The sequence below is a fragment of the Bradysia coprophila genome, unplaced genomic scaffold (genome assembly GCF_014529535.1).
Source record: "Bradysia coprophila strain Holo2 unplaced genomic scaffold, BU_Bcop_v1 contig_232, whole genome shotgun sequence".
Taxonomy (NCBI): Eukaryota; Metazoa; Arthropoda; class Insecta; order Diptera; family Sciaridae; genus Bradysia; species Bradysia coprophila.
The window spans coordinates 9,206,905-9,224,090 of NW_023503493.1; the positions used below are offsets into that span (position 1 = coordinate 9,206,905).

General features: G+C 36.0%; 1 protein-coding gene across 8 annotated transcripts in view; it reads left to right on the top strand.

Moving 5' to 3' along the window:
• LOC119076446 overlaps positions 1 to 17,186 on the top strand; it is a 148,904-nt gene that overhangs the window by 58,538 nt on the left and 73,180 nt on the right. For 6 of the 8 annotated variants that reach the window (XM_037183207.1, XM_037183211.1, XM_037183210.1 and 3 more), the window contains exons 2-9: positions 3,177 to 3,302; positions 11,392 to 11,497; positions 11,562 to 11,595; positions 11,662 to 12,483; positions 12,549 to 12,824; positions 12,894 to 12,936; positions 12,997 to 13,176; positions 13,380 to 13,483. In XM_037183207.1, the coding sequence (XP_037039102.1) occupies positions 3,274 to 3,302; positions 11,392 to 11,497; positions 11,562 to 11,595; positions 11,662 to 12,483; positions 12,549 to 12,824; positions 12,894 to 12,936; positions 12,997 to 13,176; positions 13,380 to 13,483 (1,594 nt within the window). In that variant the 5' untranslated portion in view covers positions 3,177 to 3,273. The remainder of the gene's footprint in view (positions 1 to 3,176; positions 3,303 to 11,391; positions 11,498 to 11,561; positions 11,596 to 11,661; positions 12,484 to 12,548; positions 12,825 to 12,893; positions 12,937 to 12,996; positions 13,177 to 13,379; positions 13,484 to 17,186) is intronic. The other 2 variants (XM_037183212.1, XM_037183209.1) reach the window with 2 other exon arrangements.

The following is a 17,186-nucleotide window of genomic DNA, read 5'->3' on the forward strand; positions in this document are numbered from 1 at the left end:
AGCATAAAAAGAAGCTCGGAAAGATTTTCTGTTTGTTGTTCAGTTTAATTTGGAATTTCGTTTTGTATTTTATTCATAGCTCAGACTAATATGTCTGCAAACAATTTATAATAAGTTGCCTTGATACTGACGATTATACTCCATGATAATGTTTGGACGAAATTCGGGGAAATTTATTCGAGAATATTTGTGCAAAATGTTCGGAAAATTTTATCCCCTCATTGTGGCTTGATATTCTCCGAAAAAGTTTACTTTATAATACCGAAAATGTACACACTCAATGGTTAACAAAATGTGATGAACAAACGTGCAAAAACATATTTTTCCGTTGACGGCACATATTTATATTAATACTAGCTGACGACGGAAATTTTCATTTTCTCTCGGTTTACTTACGCATTTAAGATAAGTAAGAAATTATCCTGTTCAAACAAAAGTGTATTTGAATCCTATATATAGCTGAGCTGGTAACATTGGACAAGAAACGAAAATGAAGCAGGAAAAAAAACGACGAAAGTTTTATACCAAAAGATTAATTTGGAGAGCATTTTTCTTTCTTCCTAAATGGCTTATTGACAAATAATCAGATAGTCCGGGGAATTGAAGGGTTCTTGTGTATTCTTCTTAATTTGTTTTCGTTTATTTTTTCGTCTTCTTCTTGATCTCGAATATCAATATTTACTTCTTTGTCCAATTTGGCATCAGAATAACTTAGTAAGTGGAAATTAGGATTAACCGAAAAGTTGTGGATGGGATGTGGAACTTTTATATCAACACGAGAAAAAACAACTAAACAGCTTAGTGTTGAGAGTAATAGAGCTTAAAGCGAATTCCTAATCACCAGTGAATGTTAAGTGCACGGAAAAAAACTGAGAGTAAATAAAAATTGGGATTGTCAGCAACTACTTGTTGACCTTTACGTTAAAAAAAAATTATCCGAACAAACGAACATGTAAGAGCAAGTCTAGTGTAATCTTTGTTGATACGAGGAGAAGTCAATCATATGAAAATGTGACCTGTCATATCTACCCGCTATGTATATTTGAAAGGGACCTCGACAAAGTGAAAAGTTTCAAGAAAAGACGAACCCTAGGTCTGTAAAGTGTATTTACATTCGTCGAAAACCGTTCTTTTTAATGTTTCATACACTACTTTCGACGCTATCAGCATGTAAAATCCATTACATAAATGAAAAGTCTCGCTTTCGTGTGTTTATTGATCGGATCTACAAAATTCACACGAAAACTGCACTGTTTATTTTTCTATCCCGAGTTTACGAATAAGACTAATAGAAATTCATTACATCGCTCTAGCAGTGGATGAAAATCTTGTACTTCATAAGATTGTTTTATCACTCCGTCGAATCTTTTTGTCATCGATTACAGATGGATAGGTGTTTCAAACAAAAGTACAAGATTTGAAATCAGCCGATTAGAAATACTTTGATATATGGAAGTAATAGACCCGATATAATACATATGCTTGCCGTCTGTTAGAATCTAAAAACCTGTTCGATTTGTACACATCCAGATTTTCCTTTGTGTCTCATGGTTTTTGGAACAGGAATTAATTTAAAAACTTTAAAACTATAGCACAATCCACATTTAATTAATTTCACGTATTTTATTGTTAATAAATTTACCTTTCAACATCCATTTCGCGAAATTAACTTAAATATATTTTAACATTAAATAACAAAGAAGGTTCATTCTCGGAATCCTTAGTTCTCTTGTTACTGTTTAAATAAGAATAGCGAAGGAAATAGTTTCAAAATGTTGATGTTACACAATTTCTAAATAAAATCGTTTTGTACGACTAGAATTTTCTTTTGCATTGCTACGGTGAATCGTTTACAATAAACGAAAATGACTTCTTTTAACAAATTGAAAATTCTGTTTCTCTGCTTGGCTGCTGCATTTCAAATCATCCAAGTGTTAAGCATTGAGCATTTTGAAATAAAATTATTTTCAATGAAGCATCCACCTTTCATGTAAACAAGTAATTGAAATAATTGCTTTTGCCATTGTTTTTGAAATATAAGAAGGAAATGAGAAGCAAATAATTACATTAACTATTCGTTGTTATGCAGGGATTATCTTTGGAACAAGATTTTCCCACATTTACTTTAAAAAATTTCCAATTTGGAAAAATGCAAAAAAAACTTCGGGAAAAAGTGGGAAAATTTGGGAAAAAATCGGAAAATGTTTTGCAAATAATTATTACTGTGACTGAACATAAGCAAGAAGTCCATGGTTCAAAATCTCGTTGGTGCGAGGGGTAACCGACTCGGGTGTGTAATTAACTACACACCCTTAATGGAATTGCCGGAGTATCCGGTAAATAATTGTAATTGATAAAAATACGAGAAATTGATGGAATTATAAGGAATTGACTGTAATTTGCTGGAAATACGTTAAATTGTAGTAAATGAGGATAAGTATGATGATCGGAAATTCCTGGTACTTTTTTCCGATCATCATACTTATCTGTATTTAGTCTAATTTACTCTCAATTCCCTTACAATGCATTAATGTATTTCCAGTCAATCACTTATAATTCCTTCAATTTCGCGTATTTCCAGCCAATCCCGGTCAATTCCTCATAATTCCATCAATTTCACGTATTTCCAGTCAATTTCTTTTAATTCCATCATTTTTACGTATTCCCAATTCCCAGTAGTCAATTCCGGTTAATTCCTTATAACTCCATCAATTTCTTGTATTTCCATCAATTACAATTATTTACCGGAGTATCCGGGAAGCTGCAACATAGCTGTTCCAAATTTTAGTTCCAAATTATTTCACGTGTAAAGTATGGCGTTTTACTTTACGAGCGAGGGAAAGGGTCTTCACTAGTGAGGGAATGGCCACGCCACATTACCTCACTAGTAAAGTAAAAATATTTGTTATGTCTATGTGTAGATGTCTAACATTATGCATCAGCTTGGAGAGGGAGTTTGTGTTTATCTTTGCATCGACACATAAAAAATGATATGCACCTATGCCCAAACGTTTATTTTGACGAATTGGATTATGATCCGCGCCTTCGGCTTACGATCACAATTACCAACTCGGCAAAATAAGCATTTGGACACAGGTGCATAATATTTAATTTTCTTTATTGAATTTCGCGCAACAAAAAACCTAAAATATTTTTGTTTGTTTGTAACATTCCAGCATTAAGTCCCCAATTTTTCCAATAACCCAACTCACTGTGTAAGTGTTGATCAAAGCTGCGGTTCGCGCCCAGGATTTACGGCCTCAGATATGTACCATGAGCATGACAAAACTCCGACATTACAGGTCCAGCAATAGAAACAAAAACCATAAAAAATAAAAGTTTGAAATTTTTAATTAGACCTAAAAGTAAACTTGCTTTTCGTTCGAATGCTATATTGCTATATTGCGAGTTTATTTGTTGCAAAAATCTGCCACCTTATCTCTTAATTTATCTACTGTAAGTTGAAAATATTCATAATCTTCAGCATCAATTTAGCAAATATTTATGTATTCGGTTATATTCCCTACTGGCCATTTAGGACCGACATGTGGGGGACGGAAAGTGTCTAAATTTACATTAGAACAATTCTGTCAATTTTGACACTATACGTCGCTCTCTAAATGGCCAGTTATGCATATAACCAATATATTATAAGTATTTGTGCACACATTTGACAGAATCCTACTACGATCATTTGTTAGTCAACTCGTAGATGTGGTATTGTATGAAAATTATGAATATTTTCACTGTAGTCATGCACATTTAAAAGTACCGTCGTTGTTATAAGTTTCTTATTTCTCTCATTTTGCTTCCTTCTCTCATTTCTCCATTTATACTCGTTATGGAGATATGGGAGAAGTTAGAGAACTAAGAATTTTATAATACGACGGTAACTCTAAATGTGCATGGCTGCAGCAGTAGATAAAATATTGTTACTAACACATTAGTAAATGAGATAGTTTTGCACTCCCGATGTGTTGTCGAACTCGCTTCGCTCGTATCGGCAAACTCACTCTAGTGCGCAAAACAATCCCATTTACTAGTTTGCAAAATTGCTATTTTTTCACTCTCTCGTTAAACTATCTATGCATTTAATATACGATTTTACATATTTTATTACTCAAATAACAATAATCAATTTGCGTTGCTCTGATTTTTTTAATTTCGCATTTCACATTTTAATCGTGAATTTCGTCATGAATATTGAATCACAAGTTCAGTTTTATGTTCAAAATTTTTGATTTGGCCGTTTCGTAACATATGAAAATTATATTGAATTGAAAACCGCACTGTAACAAATTTTTTTTTAATGCTGAAATGAATATTAGCTTATGAATAATGTAATATGTTAACGGGATTTTTTTAAAGCCCATTGAATTCTGTCGCTTTGCATATTTTGTGCTTTTGATTTCATATTTTTCCTATTTCCTTTTTGAAAACTAAATTAAAAAATTGAAAATTTATTATATTTCAGAGAAAAAGCGAATGAAACTCCAATAAGTTTTTCTTTTCAGGGTTTGTCAAATTGAGTATACATTTCGTAGAATATTTCTCCATTGAGTCCGTTTTAACCATTTCATGCGAGTTATTAATCAATTCGTTCGTTCCACGTAGTGCCGACAAAAACGAGCCATCAGAACAGTCGGAGCGTTTGCTGCGACTGAGCCCCGTACAAACCCGTATATCTATTGCGTACGTGACCCTAGTGCGTCTGTCACCCTACTTTGACCGTAAACCTATTGTGCCGGTTAATGTAGTTAAAGTAAAATTATTATGTAATGTGTACATCTTACAAATTGCGCACAGCGCAATTACGAAGCCCCGTACGACGTTCCTTTCAAATGAAACAAAAATTTCAAATCGCCCTAAAATTTTATTTTTTTGAAGGGCCTAGTATCGGCCTCAGTCCGAGGACCCAAATTTAAAATTTTTTTCAACTACATTCTATTCGGCCTTTGATTACCTCCCAAATGAAACAAAAATTACGAAAAACGGATGAAATTTGCTCGAGTTATATGTAAAATACACATAGGGCCCTAGTAGCGGCCTTAGGCCAAGGACCCAAATTTAATTTTTTTTCAACAACATTCTATTCGGCATTCGATTACCTTCCAAATCAAACAAAAATTACGAAAAACGAATGAAATTTACTCGAGTTCTATGTAAAATACACATAGGGCCCTAGTAGCATTTCACTTCTAAGGCCCTAACTCACGGTCCACTCACCCGATTTTAAAAAACTTTTTTTTCCTGGATTGGTATTGACAATACCTATCATTTACATTTCCATCGTTTATTATGCCATAAATATCACCAAAAGACCTTAAATCACTAAGGTGGCCCTAACTCACGAAGGGCCGACCCGAATATGCCCAATGGGCATTGCCCATCTTCGAACTTAGCCTCACTATTTCGACTATCTTTCAGGGAAAAATTTTTGAAATCGGATTTGATTTACTCAAGATATCGACGTGACAGATGTGACAGAGTGTTTGAGGAATTGCTGCTGAGGCAACTGTATGCTTATTTGGAGAGTATCGGCCTACTCATTGGCAATCAATTCGGCTTCATAAAGGACTCCAGCTGTTTTAGCGCTGCTCTCCAATTAATCGACTTTGTCAAATCAAACTACAAACGTAAATTCGTGGCCGCTCTGTTCATTGATCTCAGGAAGGCTTTTGACACAGTAGATCCCACACGTTTAACAAGGAAATTGAAGCGCTTGGGCCTATCTCCTCATGCAGTTAAATTGATCTCGAGTTATCTGATGAACCGGAAAACAGCAACCTGCATTGGAAACAGCACTAGCGATTTCAAACATGTCAAAATTGGTGTACCACAAGGATCGAAATTGGGTCCCCTGAGCTTCATAATTTACATCAATGATGTCTTAAAACTCGATTTCATTGGTCAATTGGTTTTGTATGCTGACGATGCTGCCTTGCTGTATTCGGTTGACACTGAGGAACAACTTCGATTTGCAATGCAGCATGACATCGACCTGTTGCACGACTGGCTGAATGTGAATGTACTGTCCCTCAACGTTGGGAAGACTTGTTTTATGTTGTTTGGTCGTGCCAGGCACATTGAAAACCTGGACATTGTCATCGATGGCAGTTCGATTAAACGAGTCAACAAGTTCAAGTATTTGGGACTAGTAATTGACGAAGCGTTAAATTTCCACGAGCACGTGAATCACATCAAGAGGCAAATTACACCTTTCATCTCCTTAATGTGGCGAAAGAGCAAATTCATTCCTGTGCAAAAGAGGAAAAGTATCTATTTTGCGTATGTCCAGAGTCATCTACTGTACATGCTGCCCATTTACGGAGACTGTGCTATGTATAAGCTGAAGGAACTGCAAACTCTACAGAACCGTTGCATCAAAGCTATATTTCGTCTGGACCGGTGCACGCCAACGACCTACCTGTACAGTTCGGGATTATTACCGGTGACCGAACTTGTTAAAGCGGAGCGGATCATCAACATGCATAAATACGTCAGACACCTGACCAAACACAATTTTCATTTCCAATCCAATGCCGCAGTTCACGGTCGGTCGATGAGAAGAGCTTCAGCCATTCATAATTTCAACATGTATTCCTCAGTTTCCTCATCGCTAAATTCGTCGAATGCAGCTCTAGTCACCGCGATAAATGACTACAATTGTGTTGAAAGTGAGATCAGAAATCTGCCGTGCATAAGAACTTTTAAAGCTAAAGTGAGACTGAAGGTTATGCGTGAAAGTGACACTTTTTCTCCGGTCTCGCCTTTTGTGTTTCTAAATTGACTGGTTACCTGTGTGATACTTTACTTTTCTTGTGAATTAAAAAAAAAAAAATGATCTGTGATGTAGACCTTCTAGGTCTTTTTTGAAATTTTGATTTTATTTATTTTTGCTATTTGTTTTAGAATAGTTTTGACTTGTACTGTGTACGCAAATTTTTTACTCTATTTTTTGGACTATGTTGGACTATTGTTATATTTCTTTTGTGCTAAATTTTTATAAGACGATGTTAGGAAGACTAAAAAATGTTGGACTAATTTAATTTCAGACAAATTGTTACGTTAATAGATTATAATAGATTCGAGATGTAAATAGTGTTCCACACAGAAATATATTGGGATGATAATAAATGGATTATTTAAAAAAAAAAAAACAGACGGACAGACAAAATTTTTATTGCAGATTCGTCATCTATGAACATAGGCAACCACTTTGCCCTTACCGTCTGCTTCGAATTCCATCAATTACACACGGCATCGTAATCCTATAAGCCCCTTTGTACTTCGTACGGGGCTAAAAATTGTTGAAAATCATATCTGTCACTTGTAACTTTGTCTCCAGGTCTCTCTCCTACAAAAAATACAGCCATGTGGCAGTTAATGTAGATTGCCCTTGACAAGCGAGATTTTCAACTCTTTTTTGCAGGAACTATTTTCGGGGAACATTTTCAAAACATTAAGGAAATCATAAGAAAATGTCGAATTTTTAGTGCAATCCAAACTTGACCTTAAGTTACCTGTAACCTAAGTCCGAATCTCAAAATGACCCAAAATAGTGCGAAATCATTCAACATGAAATATACGGGTCAGTGGTCAGGTTTCAAGTCAATCTATTCAAAAACTGTCAGAACAATCTGAATACTGCAGTAACTATTTCAGGGTGAACTTATCAATAATTTTCAGGCTTTGGGATATTTCCTGGGTTGAACCTGAAATTGACCTGAATCTTTTTTCAATTGGTTCAGGTTAAGAGCAAGTTCTGTTTCGAACTTTAGTTCCACACAAATTTCATGGCAAATGTACGAAATGTAGTATTTGAGTCTCACACATAAATCGTAATCGTCCTGTACAAACGTGGATATTTCCGCTATTTTCGTGTACGAAGAACACTTTTCAATCTTACTTAAATAGAACAGCGATTACATTTTTCCCACCAAATTACCATTCAAGCACACTTTGCTTAACGTGTATGCAAATTGGAAAATCAATTATGCAGTTCCGCGTTGTTTGAATGGGTTTCACTCATGACGTTCTACCAACCACAAAAAAATGTTGGAAAATCAAAATGATTTTCGTTTAATTCCATACATTACAGTCAGTGTTATTATATTTAGTAGATCAACAGTTTCGAATATCCAATTTTAGAACCGTTCAATAAATAAAACGCATAACCACTTGTACAGTCAACAAGTGGTATCATTTTGAAGTGGGTTAGTTTGTGGTGAAAGTAGTTAATTTCACTAAAATTTATCATGTTGATTGCCAGGGAGTACAATTTGACTACGTTTACAGCTTACAACTAAGTAGGAATAAACGGTCACATTGTGCATTGGTACTCATCAGGCTATGAGAATGTTGCTGAATGGTTTTTTTCTTTCTAATTTTCCTTACAACGTTTTATCGTGGAAAGTGTACCTTTTGCTCCACCAAGTTCGATACTAAAACAAAAAACAAAACAAACAAAGTAAAACGAAACCAAAAATTGTTATAAAAGTCAATTAATCGTAAATGTTAGCCTAATAATATTCTTGCGAAATTTTCAATTCACTTTAAAAGTTCGAATGTTTTTTTATTGAATTCAGATCATTTAATTTGACGCTCAAGCGTCTGCGAAAACTTTGTTTTATATACAGAACTGGTATACGTAACGTATACACATTTCCCATGTTACACTTTCTGCTTTCGTTTTCTTTTCGTTTTTCCACAAGGAAAGTTTTATATATTTTCACATTTGACTCGACCGTCTACATGTGTGTGCGTGGGTTCTCGTAAATAGCTCGTCGAAAACATCTGTTACAACAAACTTTCAGACAGTCTTTCAAAGAGATTCCAGATAGATGCAGTGCAGGGACTTATTATTTACGATTTGAAGCTTACGGCTATAAGCACTTAGATACTTCATTACGTCAGATGACGTATAGGAAAACACGATCTTTTTGAGTATATCATTCTTTGCGCTCTGGTTTCACAAAAAAAATAGAGCAGCGATGGCATTAGTATTTTTTCGCAATTCCGGTCCATAATCATCACCTTTCCATGCATGTCGTTTTGAAGGTATTTATTTCACTGTATTCCCGGACACAGTGCGATATCAATTATCTTCAACGAAGGCTAAATTTTTATAAATAAAAATCTTGCATTGACCAGAAATCGAACCCCCGACACCAAAAGGTATTTGAACACAAAGCAGCGACTGTAGCCATTCGGCTATAGAGTCACACAATTATATCGAACGTATTGTTGAAGCGTATATACTAAGCATTGACTACTCGATTTCATTCAACGCGTCTCTTTACATCACATTGCAATGTGTATTATAATGCAGCCTTCTTGATCGTTCAAATAAATTTCTGTATACACAAGAATTTTGTTACAAAATGTAGGACATTTTTTGCATTGGACAGGTGATTATGGCCCGAAATTGCGAAAAACGTTGTATCTACCACGGTAGGTATGCCGGTATTTTTTCGCACACGACGTGTTGTCGACCTCGGCTTCGCCTCGGGTCGACAATCGACATCTAGTGCGAGAAAATACTTTCATACCTACCTTGGTAGATAAATAACTATTATGACGAAATGTAATACAAATCTAATACATTTTGGGATATTGCATCCGCCAAATTACGTTCAAATTTCGAATTTCTTAAAAACATTTTAATCAATTTTGGTCAATTTTTTGAGGTAAAAGTACTGCTGGGGCGACGCAGCTGAACTTTTTCGAACATATTTTCGAAAACGGAATAATTAACGCAGAATTGAAGCAACCCTATTTAGGATTAGGATGTTCTTATTGGGAAATGCTGTTTGGAAACGAAAGCTCAAATATATTAGATTTTTGTATTGAACACAGCCATTTCGATTGCTCGTCCATTTACGCGATCATAAAAACGTGTTGAAACATTGAATGTAAATGAAGTGGTTTCCTCCACTCCTAATTTAATTTGTTGATTTTAAAATTTTGCTTTGTATTTCACTTCGAGTAGTCACAATATGAAATGTTCGAAGTTTATTAAATATATTTAACTGCAAGCTTTAAGCTGCGAGCGCACTTACACCGTTTAGCTCTCCGTTTACGTTTTAACAATGGAAAGTGGGAGGAGCTTCCATTGTTCACTCGTAAACGGAGTGCTAAACGGCGTAAGTGCGCTCGCAGCCTTACCGTTTGCATAGTTTTAAGTAAACTTGATTGTTTATCTTTTTATATTTAAAGAAATGCAGAAAGTTTTCTTTAAAACGATTCTTAGAAGCATTTTGCATTTTTTTATAGTTACTGTAATGGTTTGGATGCTTTTGCTGAGAGTAATCATTTATTTAATAAATTTAATGGCTACTTATATTAATTACATGGAAGACTATTTTACGGAACGAATGGGTTGAAGGGGTTTTCATCGGGTCCAATCATATAATAAAAAACTTTTCATTCATTTTTATGGGAGTGAGTTATGGGTCTGATTAACATCTGGAGCAAATCCATGTCAAAATTACAGTTACGTCCCCTGTACAAGTTTATCGAAGAAAATTCTGTTGAACATTTTTGCTTCAAATCCCCAGAGTTCCCAAACATCGTATATCCCATTTTTCACTTCGATTTAATAAACAATTTTCCAAAAATGTATGAATGTGCTTACAATGAAGCCTAATTCAATATCGAAAGCTTTCACCAAGCAACAGTCGCTGATGTATATTGTAAAGTCCAATCTCTCTCTTTTCCCCTTCGGTTGTTACGTTGTTACGATGTTTGGATAGAGATAGACAGTTTTTATTAGCATTCGTTTTCTTGATTAAACCGTTATTATTAAAATCGCAAATATTTTCGCAACAGGAAACTGTTGCATAGTTTTCGAAATTAAACCAAGTTTGATTTCATAATAGCAAAATGTCTGAGTTAAGACATAATTCGACTATAATATGTTTAGCATAGTTAACTGATAGATTGAAGTGAATTCTTTCCCTTCAGTGAATTTCCCATAAATTTTCATTTAGATATTCCTCACAATTTTCATATTTAAGGTAATAATCTACCAGTTAAGAATGTTGTTCAATTTAACGTGATAATCAGCAAATCATGGCTAAATTGATTGAAGAAGAATGCAGAAAACACACGAGCAATTTTGAGTTGCTGAGATGGACAATTATGCAGCATTTCACATTCCGGTATGTAGCACAATGGAAAATGCAGAAAAATTGTCGATCTCGGCAACGCAAAATTGCTCGTGTGTTTTGGGCCTGAACGAAAATATTGTTTCCGTTACGCTTTTGAGCTTTTGATGTAGACACGCATTTTTTTGATGACACGGCTTGCATTACTTTCAAAACTAAAATATATATTCCAATTGAACGCTTAGTAATTTGTTGTTAAAATAATAAAAAAATCTTTTTTTAGGACAATGACAGCCATATGTTTCGTCTGCAACTTACCCATTATGTCCCATCAAGTGGGACTAGTGTGGCAAGGTGGCAATGGCTGGGACGAAATGGTACGAGAGCAGGTTAGTCTGTGGAATTTAGTCGATTTAAACCATTTTTATCAAACAAATTCTCTTTTTATCTCAGCTGGAAGAGTCAACGATACGTCAAAGACTTGGAGGTAAGCCTGAGTTAAGTTTGATATTATTGGAAAAATTACCAAGAAAGTTGTTTTTTCCGGTAACAGGTCGACGCGATTCGGCTGCTCAAATTTCAGCCAATTCCCCTCCAAGTACATCTCCTCCTTCAGGCGCACAACGTCGTCGTCGCAGTTCTTTAGCTCAATTGACCGATATTTTGCGTGAGTGGAGCGGCGGTTCGAAGCGTAATCAAAAGCCACCGCTCAATCGACGTGAAACGCTTGCCGATCTGGCCCGTAGTCTTCCTTGGGGTCGAACCACAGCCGATAATTCGCAATATAACAACAATACGACCATACAGGCATCATCGCATGCCCCGCCATTGAGAAAGCGTCGCGAATCGAGTGCCGATTCGGGTATCAAAAGTATGAGATCGCGACGTGAATCGCATCAATCGGATTTTCAACGGGCCTGGCCTCGTAAAGAGAGTCCGAATGAAAAAGACAAAGAGAACACCAACACTGACACATCGACCGATTGTACACGCAATGGATCGCGTCGCGGATCGGGTGAAAGTTATCGCAGTGGACGACGGGATTCAACAATTGGTCAGTCGAATACTACTCCACCGCCGAAAGTTGTTGGGAGTACGAAAAAGCGCCGAGACTCTTTAGTCGTAGCAGAGCTACCAAATTTTCGTCAAGAGCAACGTCCGTCGACCAGCTCAACCGATTCGGGACCACAATTATTTCCGGTTTGTCATGTCGTTGATACGGGTTGTCAGGCTCTTCCACCGCCAACAATCGTAATGAGTTCAGTGACACCTCCTGCTACCAGTCCCACAGCACCACCAAAAGGTAGAAGAGACTCGACCACACAGTGTGGACGAGTACAGCGTCGTGATTCCAGGGCAAGTCCTGAGCGTTCAGGTAAATCCGGATTTGTGTGTGTTTGTGTTCCCTCTTTTGTATTTTTACGCAACGTTCCACTAAAGGTTTGAAACGGCTCCAAAGACAGGCAACGGCTTACGATGAATCTTGTCTTCCATTAGGAGTAGGAGTAGGAGGTAGTAGACGTGGATCACAGCCTGCGTTAAGCCCAGACGTTGATGATATGGAAGGACGCGCAAGACGGGACAGTTTGAGTCCAGATAGTGCATCAAGGGGACGACGCGATTCACGTGCTCATTTATCACCAGATAGAAGTCGTGAACGTGAAGGAAGCCCACGTAGACGAACACGCTTGCGAAGACAATCGTCATCGGCTGGACGTAAGTTTCTCTTCGAAAATCTTATTTGGTTCAATATTAAATTGAAAAGTCGCATTTGTTGATATTTAGGTACACCAAGGTCCCCCGATTCGAGTAGTTGTTGCTCATCAAGGTAATATTCTTATTCCGTTAATGTGGTGAGCATTTTTTATATTATTTTGAAAATATTCAGAGATCAAAGTCCGTCTGCAAGACCACCACCACTCCCAGAATCACGTCCTGCTATCAGAAGACAATCAACCACTGAAGAAATTCTAATTTCAAGAGGATTTCGTCGCCAATCAACAACAGAAGAAATGATTCGATGTCGAAACTTTCGACGGCAAAGCTCGCAGAGCGATGACACATCAAGGTACGTGCATTATTTTTGCTAGTGTTTCTGTCTTCAATCCTGCATTTATATTGTTTTGAAAGCTCAAAGCTCATTTCGAGTTCGATTTTCCTTTTTGAAAGCACTGTAGGGTATACTTGACTCGACTTGACAAAAAAGCAATTTTCCATTAAAAGCGTTTACCGCTAGCAAAAAGCTTTATCAAATATACAAACGTTTTATAGATACCGAGGACGACGAGATTCTTGTGCTCAAATCACAGATGGCACTTTCAATACGATGACAGTGGAAACGACAAGCACATTTTTCGATTCAAGCACACAGACCGGTAAGTTTAGTTTAAAAAAAAATAAAAATATTTTTTCCATTCCACGGCACACATTTAACTTTGCAAAAACTTAAGCAGTAAAGAACTTCGTAGTTTCATCACTCGCTTTAGCTTTTTGTTTAACGATAAGTGGGAAAAGCGCAAGGGGTAGTTTTGTGTAGCGAAGGCTGCATAAAAAACCAAACCGTAATTATGTTATGATACGGTTGCGGTGTTTACATTATTAATTTGGAGCTTGTAAGGTATATCATCATCTTCATAAATAAGTATGAAAGACAATTTCCTGCGAGACAATATCTCATTTACGTTTATAATGTAGAATTCAGTACATGTTTTAGTTGTTCATGTCCTTGTCGGTATATAAGTAAATAATGCGCATATAATGAACATAAAAAACTAAAGACGATTTTAAAGTTGCAAAATCATGCCAGAAAATGGGGACGAAAAAAAAATCCGTTGAAAAGATTTATGAGCCTGTCATTGCGGTTGTCATGCATAAATTGTTGTATGTCTTTTGTGGACCTTTAATTTTTCTTTATTCGTTTCGATCAAAACCAGACATCTTTTTCTTTCAACACATAAAGTTGTAATGAGGCTTATCGGCACAGAAATGTTGATTTAATGTCTACAGCGCTTTATGGTTACATTCTAGTCGATCTTCAAGCTATTAAAAATCAATGAAACTAGAGACTAATTAAAAAAAAAACTTCTGTTCTCCTGCTGACAAAATAGAAAAAACAAAAAAAAAAGTTGAATTCTCCGCATCTCTATGTGTAGCTACTGGTAGAGTTACTGCAGGTGCACCCATAGCAGCGCAAAAGAGATTCAAACTTTTTTCTGAAATTTTGTCAAATCTGCCAGGAAAAAAAATAAAAATTTGTAATGAGGTATGTACCTGTACATAGTGATTCGAAAGAGACCTAATTCAAAAATTTTCTTTGTTCGCCTGTCAAATTTGACAAAATAACAGAAGAAAAATTTTGAATTTTGACATGCAACTAGCTCAAAATCAGTGTTACCAACACAGGTCTCTTACCGTGGATTTACATAGCAACGTAAAAGTGACAGATGCAATGTTTTTTAAATACTGCAACCCGAAATTTCATTCATAAAATTAAAATTATGAATGAAATTTCGAGTTGCCGTATGAGAAAATTTTTGCATCTGTCACTTTTACGTTGCTATGTAAATCCACACTCCACAGTTAGCCTACGTTTTTCTTTTTTACATGACGTCGTGTATATTTCTCCTTCATATATGCAATGCGTAACTCTAGTTACATATATACCTATGCGAAAGAGACCTAGTTTAAATTTTTCTTTAGTTACACTGTCAATCATGACAAAAGAACAAAAGAGTTGTACATACCGACGTTTTGCTTTAGTTCTCCTTTCAAAGTCGAGTAGTACAAAATTATGAATTAGGTCTCTTTCGTGTTTCTGCGTGTAGTTATAGTTAATACAGCTGCACAGCACATAGATACGGAAAAGAGACCTAATTTAAATTTTCTTTTGTTTTTTCTGTCAGCATAACAAAAGTCAAACTTGAGTTAGATCTACTTCGTGTCAATAAAAACATGCCCTCACCTACACCGTTTAGCTCTCCGCTTACGTAACAGTTCGTTTAAACAATGGAATAGAGGCGAAGACTTAACTGTTTAAACAAACTATCAACTACATGGAGAGCTAAATGTCTTGATGCACTGATTGAACAGATTAGGTTTGTAGAAGTCGATGGTGAAAGCTGAATGAAATGCATCAAATGCATCTCACATAATGCTATAATTCAGCTTGCGATTACGTAATGGTGTACAAACTGTGTAGTCATGACAATCAAACGAATCAATCGGAAAATCCGATAACTTTTTCCCCAAATTTCAACAAACTTCAATCAATTTGAATCTTTCTAACCACACATCATCATCATCTTCTGGGTGCACACATTTTCACTGTTAGTGTTGAACATGAGTGGCATATGTTATTATGCTATAAGATTACCGAATTCACCCCGGGCAACAAACCGCTTTTCCTCCGTTCCATTGTCCGCTCTTCAACAATAATATTTATTTTTCCTCAAAAACCACTCATAAAAATCTATAAAAATAACAAAACGACGAAGAAAAAAAAACGCAAAGTGGTATATTGTGCTCTCATTTTTCAGCAACGCTGACCCAACGTATATACCATTAAACTGAAGAACGATACCAAATTTATAAATCGTTATTTTTTGGATGAAGGATTCGGATTCGGTATGTGGTGGAGAGAATACATAAATGTATCTCCTCTTATGAATGAAAGATACAGATCGTCGAAATGGGGGGCGGGCGACCGGCACACAATATAAATTATTGTGGATACCTCAAACGTAAAATAATGTTTGCTTTGTGTTGTAAGACTTATTGAATGTTCGATTATTTGGAATGATTGATATCCGCCGATATCCTGTTCCTGTTGGCAATATCATCAATAATTTACAATGTTATGAACGTCATCTGTGGCTCCCCGAAAAGTTGCTACCATTGCTATATGGGTTGAATGGTAACGACGATATTGGCGGTAAAATCTACCTTTATCGACGAATACAAACGATACCTAAACGGATATTGCTGTTCCGTTTATTGTCTTTCGCTGTGGCTGCCTTTACTTTTCGGAATCTTTTGTTGTTGTTGCTGTTGTTGGCTCGGTTACATTATTTGATTGAATATCTTTTATAGAAAAATACAAGAGCTCAGACTAAATTCGATATTCGAATGTTAATCAATACGGTATTGTGTGTGGGTCCGCAATCCATTTTGGTGTACATAACGCTTCGGGAACAGCATATTACATTACCATCAGAAATTCAATTATACGTTCGTCGATGAATGTTGATAGTAAATTAAATTCTTGGGCTTTACTTTACCTCATCGTTGGTATTGTGAATAAATGGCATTAAATGCAATCGTACTGGAACGATGGACTATTGATGTGGGTAGATTAATGCCAACGAATGGGTCATATTGACACTTAGCATTACGGTTGTAACGATTAAAATACATTTTCAAAGACTGTCGAAATGGCATGGTTCGCACACAGATATAAATATGAAAGTAGCCTTAAATCTATTAGGGGATTAATAGTACACGACCGAATCTTTTTTGGAATTAAAATTTAATCCCTCAGGAATCACTTTCATTTTTTAGAGGTTTCCAGCCGTTCTTAATACAATCGGAGTTTACTTCGAACTGTTGTTACAGAAAAGTAAATCCGCGTGAGATTAAAATACGCTCTTTAATCCCTAACCGTCCCTTACAAATCGAAAGTAATCCCAGGCGGACCTAAAATTTTAATCTCAAGTTCTTATCTGTGTATAAAGTTAAATTTCGTCGAGAACTCAAAGCTCTAGACGAAACTTCCACATATTGATAGTTCCGATGAAGTCATATCTGAGCTCAAATGCAGTAAATTGAATTGTATAAATGCTGTCACGTAAATATGTGCAAATAGAGAGATTACCAGTGCGAATTGAGGGGCAAACCTATATGTGGCTTCCAAGGAATCATTAGGAGCCATTACTGCCATGGAGACGGTATCTTAGAATTGCGAAGAATTTACTCCTTTATATCAGACCAACTTTACTTTGTCTTCAGATACCACCTGCCATACTTTTTCTAAAAATGTAAGTTTCTTTTCACCAGATGCTCAAACGGTTAATTTTTCATTCG